At 45.5% G+C, this 7500-nt stretch overlaps 2 protein-coding genes across 2 annotated transcripts in view; both read left to right on the top strand.

Moving 5' to 3' along the window:
- Nucleotides 1–4136, top strand: part of afg3l2 (AFG3-like AAA ATPase 2) — a 38183-nt gene extending 34047 nt beyond the window's left edge. The window contains exons 12-15 of the mRNA XM_079651092.1: nt 13–130; nt 530–732; nt 1270–1464; nt 3331–4136. Of these exons, the coding sequence (XP_079507218.1) occupies nt 13–130; nt 530–732; nt 1270–1464; nt 3331–3570 (756 nt within the window). The 3' untranslated portion in view covers nt 3571–4136. The remainder of the gene's footprint in view (nt 1–12; nt 131–529; nt 733–1269; nt 1465–3330) is intronic.
- A 2069-nt stretch (nt 4137–6205) lies between these two features.
- The window catches only part of klhl18 (kelch-like family member 18), a 14563-nt gene continuing 13268 nt past the window's right edge, over nt 6206–7500 (top strand). The window contains exon 1 of the mRNA XM_079650547.1: nt 6206–6386. Within this exon, the coding sequence (XP_079506673.1) occupies nt 6258–6386 (129 nt within the window). The 5' untranslated portion in view covers nt 6206–6257. The remainder of the gene's footprint in view (nt 6387–7500) is intronic.

Below are 7500 nucleotides of genomic sequence, written 5' to 3' on the forward strand. Positions count from 1 at the left end.
GTGTGTGTGTGTGTAGGTCTGGAGAAGAAGACCCAGGTGCTGCAGCCGGAGGAGAAGAAGACGGTGGCCTATCACGAGGCGGGACACGCTGTCGCCGGGTGGTTCCTAGAGCACGCCGACCCTCTCATCAGGTCACTTCCTGTCTCACTTCCTGTCTCACTTCTTGCAGTGGAGAGATTTCAATGATGTCTCTTTCTTCTTGCCTTCGACTCCTAATCCCCTAACCCCCCCCCTCTTCCAACTAGCTCAGCACTTTTTACTTTTGTTCTTATTTTCTCTTTACTTGCTTGTAAAGCGCTTTCAGTACCAGGAAAAGCGCTATATAAATAACATGTATTAGTATTGACGGCTTTATGTCCCGCCCCCAGGTGTCCATCATCCCTCGGGGGAGGGGCCTGGGCTATATAAATAACATGTATTATGATTGACGGCTTTATGTCCCGCCCCCATGTGTCCATCATCCCTCGGGGAGGGGGCTGGGCTATATAAATAACATGTATTATGATTGACGGCTTTATGTCCCGCCCCCAGGTGTCCATCATCCCTCGGGGGAGGGGCCTGGGCTACGCTCAGTACCTGCCCAGAGAGCAGTACCTGTACACCGCAGAGCAGCTGATGGACAGGATGTGCATGACCCTGGGAGGAAGAGTCGCTGAGGAGCTCTTCTTCAAACGCATCACAACGGGAGCTCAGGACGACCTGAGGAAGGTCACTCAGAGCGCCTACGCTCAGGTACACACACACCCACACACACACACACACACACACACACACACACACACACACACACACACACACACACACACACACACACACACACAGCGCCTACGCTCAGGAACATACACAAACCTCCACCATTTTTTATGACATTTTGAACCGATTAAAACAATTCCAACTGAATTAAGTATGTGTGTGTGTGTGTGTGTGTGTGTGTGTGTGTGTGTGTGTGTGTGTGTGTGTGTGTGTGTGTGTGTGTGTGTGTGTGTGTGTGTGTGTGTGTGTGTGTGTGTGTGTGTGTGTGTGTCTCTCTCTCTCTCTCTCTCTCTCTCTCTCTCTCTCTCTCTCTCTCTCTCTCTCTCTCTCTCTCTCTCTCTCTCTCTCTCTCTCTCTCTCTCTCTCTCTCTCTCTCTCTCTCTCTCTCTCTGTGTGTGTGGGTGGGTGTGTGTGTCTCTCTCTGTGTGGGTGTGTGTGTGTGTGTGTGTGTGTGTGTGTGTCTCTCTCTGTGGGTGTGTGTGTCTCTCTGTGTGGGTGTGTGTGTGTGTGTGTCAGATTGTGCAGTTTGGGATGAACTCTAAGGTGGGCCAGGTGTCCTTCGACCTCCCGCGGCAGGGAGAGATGGTTCTGGAGAAGCCGTACAGCGAGGCCACGGCGCGGCTGATCGACAGCGAGGTTCGCGCTCTGATCAGCACGGCCCACCTGAGGACCCTCAGTCTGCTGGAGGGGAGGCGGGGGGAGGTGGAGAAGGTACTGTGTGTGTATGACCCTACCTGCAGTGTGTGTGTATGTATGTATGTGTGTGTGTATGTATGCAGTATGTATATACATATACACATCAGAGTTCCCGTTAGAATATTTTCTTTTATTTATCATGCAGCTCGCGGATCAGTAATGAGTGACCCGACAATAAAACTAAACATATCTATAACTAGTTACGGTAGTTTGAGAGGTCATTAAAATAGCTACGTGTGATATTCTAACCTGAAGTGTGTGTTTGGTCCGCTCACCGCTGCATGTGATCATGCAGAGCTGCGTGTGGACTCGTCAGCAGCAGCTGATCTCTCTCTCCCGTCAGATTAGACTTCACTCTTGTTTATGTCCATATGGATCAGATCCAGCTAGTTCTAGATAATGATATCACTACCTGCTTATTAAAAGACACCTAAACAATAAGTGTTGCTATGCAACCGGGTGAGGCCACAAAGTATAGCGCAGCATTATGCATTTGTTTACATGCCCACCGGAACCCCGAGGCATTACCAACAGATCAACGAACAATCAACCCATACAGAACATCTCTTTCTCCACATGAAGTGGTAGACATTAGAATGGACTCTTTAGTCTGTCACATAAGTGGCCGGAGAGATTTAGATTTGCCGGTCTTCAGCATATTTTACCGGTCGTAGTCCGGTAATTACCGTCTAACGGGAACTCTGGTATACATATACTTAGAGACCTCCATACCAAAGTGCTGTAGAGTCAAACAGAAACCCCTCAGTTCACACACCATGAGACAAGTACAGGCTGCACATCGTCCCTCACACACCATGAGACAAGTACAGTCTGCACATCGTCCCTCACACACCATGAGACAAGTACAGGCTGCACATCGTCCCTCACACACCATGAGACAAGTACAGTCTGCACATCGTCCCTCACACACCATGAGACAAGTACAGTCTGCATATCGTCCCTCACACACCATGAGACAAGTACAGTCTGCACATCGTCCCTCACACACCATGAGACAAGTACAGTCTGCATATCGTCCCTCACACACCATGAGACAAGTACAGTCTGCACATCGTCCCTCACACACCATGAGACAAGTACAGTCTGCACATCGTCCCTCACACACCATGAGACAAGTACAGTCTGCACATCGTCCCTCACACACCATGAGACAAGTACAGTCTGCACATCGTCCCTCACACACAATGAGACAAGTACAGTCTGCATATCGTCCCTCACACACCATGAGACAAGTACAGGCTGCACATCGTCCCTCACACACCATGAGACAAGTACAGTCTGCACATCGTCCCTCACACACCATGAGACAAGTACAGGCTGCACATCGTCCCTCACACACCATGAGACAAGTACAGTCTGCACATCGTCCCTCACACACCATGAGACAAGTACAGTCTGCACATCGTCCCTCACACACCATGAGACAAGTACAGTCTGCACATCGTCCCTCACACACCATGAGAAAAGTACAGTCTGCACATCGTCCCTCACACACAATGAGACAAGTACAGTCTGCATATCGTCCCTCACACACAATGAGACAAGTACAGTCTGCATATCGTCCCTCACACACCATGAGACAAGTACAGTCTGCACATCGTCCCTCACACACAATGAGACAAGTACAGTCTGCACATCGTCCCTCACACACAATGAGACAAGTACAGGATGCATTTATCTGTAGTCTGCCTCAGCGTCTCAGTGTAACTCCCCCCCTCCACCAGGTGGCGCTGATGCTCCTGGTGGAGGGGTTCTGTTAGTTGTATATAGTGTATGTATATATATATATATATATATAAACAGTGTGTATATATATGTGTAGTTGCCTCAGTGTAACTCCCCCCCCCCCCCCTCCACCAGGTGGCGCTGATGCTGCTGGAGAAGGAGGTTATAGATAAGAGCGACATGGTGGAGCTGCTGGGGAAACGGCCGTTCTCCGAGAAGTCGACGTACGAGGAGTTTGTGGAGGGGACGGGGGGGGAGGAGGAGGACACCTCGCTGCCCCCAGGCCTGAAGGACTGGAACCGGGAGAGGGGGGGCGAGGAGGAGAGCCCCGAGGACCAGGTGGCCCGCAAGATCTCAGGGGGGATGCCCTTCTGAGGACAGGAAGTGGAGGAGAGCAGCTTCCTGTCTCTGTCTCACACACAGAGGGATGCCCTTCTGAAGACAGGGAGACAGACAGGAGACAGGAAGAAACAGAGAGACTCAGACAGGAAGCTGCTGTGCTCCACTTCCTGTCAGAGAGACTCATGCGAATATGTGAAGCGCTGAGTGAGAGACATGAATAAAGCTGAGAACCACAGACTCTGAGGAACCTGTTCATACTGGATCTCATTTCAAACCAACCAATCACAGTCCTTCATTCAGCTGCCTATATTCTTAAAGAGGCCCTCCTCGCTTCCCTGTAGTTCTATTGGTTTTTCCTTAGTGACATCACTATGGAACACTTGAGCTCCTATTGGCTAGCGCTCCAACACATTGTGCGGGATAGGCTAATAAGGGGAGGGACATCTCTCAGTGGTTGACCAATCACAGCAGAGCTGCAGTTCACTGTGTGTCTCTATATGGTTGTACAGAGACACACAGTGATGTTAACGTGTAATCAATGAATACCGTGTGTATGTGTGTGATCAATAATCAGTGATTAAAAACTTTATTTAAAACAATCGTTCTTAATTACAGCTGATTCTTTAACTCTTTCATTCATTGTTAAATATGTTGTTGTTGATGTATTCATCTAAAATGTGGTCCGCGGACCACTGGTGGTCCGTGAGCGCCCCCTAGTGGTCCGTGAGTATATTGGTAACATTTCACATTTGAAATAAATAAATACATTTAAGTTTTCCGCACTCTCGCGGGAATATCTCCGCAATGGAGCGAACTTAAGTTTCAATTCAGTCACTTTCGATTGCATGATATAGCCCAGCGCAACACCTTCGTCACAAATGTTGCCACTTGTTTGTACCATTTCAGGCGATTTGTAATCTGTTCTAGAAAAACCATGTGTTTTTTAATATTTGTGGAGTTAGGTTGTCCGCGAGTGTTTTTTTCTTGGTTAAGTGGTCCTTGGTACGAAAAGGTTTGAGAAACACTGCTCTAATCGATATTCTCCTGTATCACGTTGTAACTATTAACTAATGCAGGAGATAACCAGCAAGCAATTACAGCTAATGACGGCTAGCTGTTAGCATTATGATACCTTTATACATAACTATATATAATATAATTTATAGTTAATGACCGCTAGCTGTTAGCATTATAATACGTTTATATATAACTATATATAATATCATTTATATCTACTAACGGCTAGCTGTTAGCATTATAATATGTTTATATAACCATATATAATATAATTTATATCTACTAACGGCTAGCTGTTAGCATTATAATATGTTTATACATAACTTTATATAATGTATAGCTAATGATGGCTAGCTGTTAGCATTATGATATCTTTATATATAATTATATATTATATAATTTATTGCTACTGATGGCTAGCTGTTAGCATTATGATATCTTTATATATAATTATATATTATATAATTTATTGCTACTGACGGCTAGCTGTTAGCATTATGATATCTATATAATTATATATAATATAATTTATAGCTACTGACGGCTAGCTGTTAGCTCTCTTTACACAGAGGGGACACATGTCTCTTATAGATAGATAGAATAGAATTGGGAAGGATGAAGACCTCTTCTCTCACATGCAGAGCACACAGTGTCATGTGTCCCCTCTGTGGAAAGAGACTCTCTTCACACAGACGGGACACATGTCTCTCCTACATCACCATGTGTCCCCTCTTCTTCATGTCTGTTCTACCTCAACATGTGTCCCCTCTTCTTCATGTCTCTTCTACATCAACATGTGTCCCATCTTCTCCATGTATCTTCTACATCACCATGTGTCCCCTCTTCTTCATGTCTCTTCTACATCAACATGTGTCCCCTCTTCTTCATGTCTCTTCTACATCAACATGTGTCCCCTCTTCTCCATGTATCTTCTACAACACCATGTGTCCCCTCTTCTTCATGTCTCTTCTACATCAACATGTGTCCCCTCTTCTTCATGTCTCTTCTACATCAACATGTGTCCCCTCTTCTCCATGTATCTTCTACATAAACATGTGTCCCCTCTTCTTCATGTCTCTTCTACATCAACATGTGTCCCCTCTTCTTCATGTCTCTTCTACATCAAAATGTGTCCCCTCTTCTCCATGTCTCTTCTACATGTGTCCCCTCTTCTTCATGTCTCTTCTACATCAACATGTGTCCCCTCTTCTCCATGTCTTTTCTACATCAACATGTGTCCCCTCTTCTCCATGTCTCTTCTACATCAACATGTGTCCCCTCTTCTTCATGTCTCTTCTACATCAAAATGTGTCCCCTCTTCCTCTCTTCTACATCAACATGTGTCCCCTCTTCTTCATGTCTCTTCTACATCAACATGTGTCCCCTCTTCCTCATGTCTCTTCTACATCAGCATGTGTCCCCTCTGTGGAAAGAGACTCTGAAAGTTTCAGGAACAAAGATTCTCTCTCTTTTTGATCCATTTCTATAAAAACCTGTCTAAAAATGAGCTGATCAGATTTTGGCTACTTGATGAGGTCATAACGATGTTTTGTCTTGTGTAACCATTAGCCAATCAGCAACCAAGGTACCAGGGCTGAGCTTTTATTTTGAAGGCCACTCCTCAAAGCTTTAGAAACCAGTTTGACAGCGGACTCTTACTTTGAAGGCCGGAAGTGGTCCGGAGGGCTCGTGCTGCTCTGACGATGGGAGACGTCTCGTGCGAGGAGCTCGAGGACTTGGTTCATTTCTCCGTCAGCGACCTGCCCGCGCGAGGCTATGTCGTCATGGAGGAGGTGCGACGTCAGGGGAAGCTGTGTGACGTCACGCTCAAGGTAAGACCGAAGCAGCGCGAGGGGCTGAGGTTAGCCTGTTGCTACATGCTAACAAAAGCTAACAACATGCTAACAACATGCAAACAGGAGCATAACGGCTGTCAGCATCACCTGCTGACCTCTCAGGTTGTCATGGCAACAGAGAGGCTCTACTTCCTGCCTGAGCTGTTTCGGAGGGACACCTGACACATTGATCACCTGTAGATCTGAACCTATAGATCTGAACCTGATCACCTGTAGATCTGAGCTTACCTGAACACCTGAAGCTACCTGTGTGTCTGGTATCCCTGAAGGTAGTACTGCAGTACAAGTACTCATAACACTGTGTACTAATACTCTGCTGTAGTACAAGTACTCATAACACTGTGTACTAATACTCTGCTGCAGTACAAGTACTCACACAACTGTGTACTAATACTCTGCTGTAGTACAAGTACTCATAACACTGTGTACTAATGATCTGCTGTAGTACAAGTAGTCATAACACTGTGTACTAATACTCTGCTGCAGTACAAGTACTCACAACACTGTGCACTAATACTCTGCTGCAGTACAAGTACTCACAATACTGTGTACTAATACTTTTCTACAGTACAAGTACTCACAACACTGTGTACTAATACTCTTCTACAGTACAAGTACTCACAACACTGTGTAACAATACAACAGTCATTATTTACTTAAGCAACAGTTACCTTAGCAACAGTCATTATTTACCTTAGCAACAGTCTCTTATCCAGTATTAACCGTGTAGTAATGTGTATTTAGGCAGGGGGGCTCAGTTATAGTGTTATTGTGTATTACGTGCTGTTGTACTGCAGGCGGGGGGGGGGGGGGGGGGGGTGTTGTGTATTAATACGTGTTATTGTGTATACGTGTTGTTGTGTATTAATACGTGTTGTGTATTAATACGTGTTATTGTGTATACGTGTTGCTGTGTATTAATACGTGTTGTTGTGTATTAATACGTGTTATTGTGTATACGTGTTGTGTATTAATACGTGTTGTGTATTAATACGTGTTATTGTGTATACGTGTTGTTGTGTATTAATACGTGTTGTTGTGTATTAATACGTGTTATTGTGTATACGTGTTGCTGTGTATTAATACGTGT

Source organism: Notothenia rossii, assembly GCF_949606895.1.
Source record: "Notothenia rossii genome assembly, chromosome: 9".
In the NCBI taxonomy this organism is placed as follows: Eukaryota; Metazoa; Chordata; class Actinopteri; order Perciformes; family Nototheniidae; genus Notothenia; species Notothenia rossii.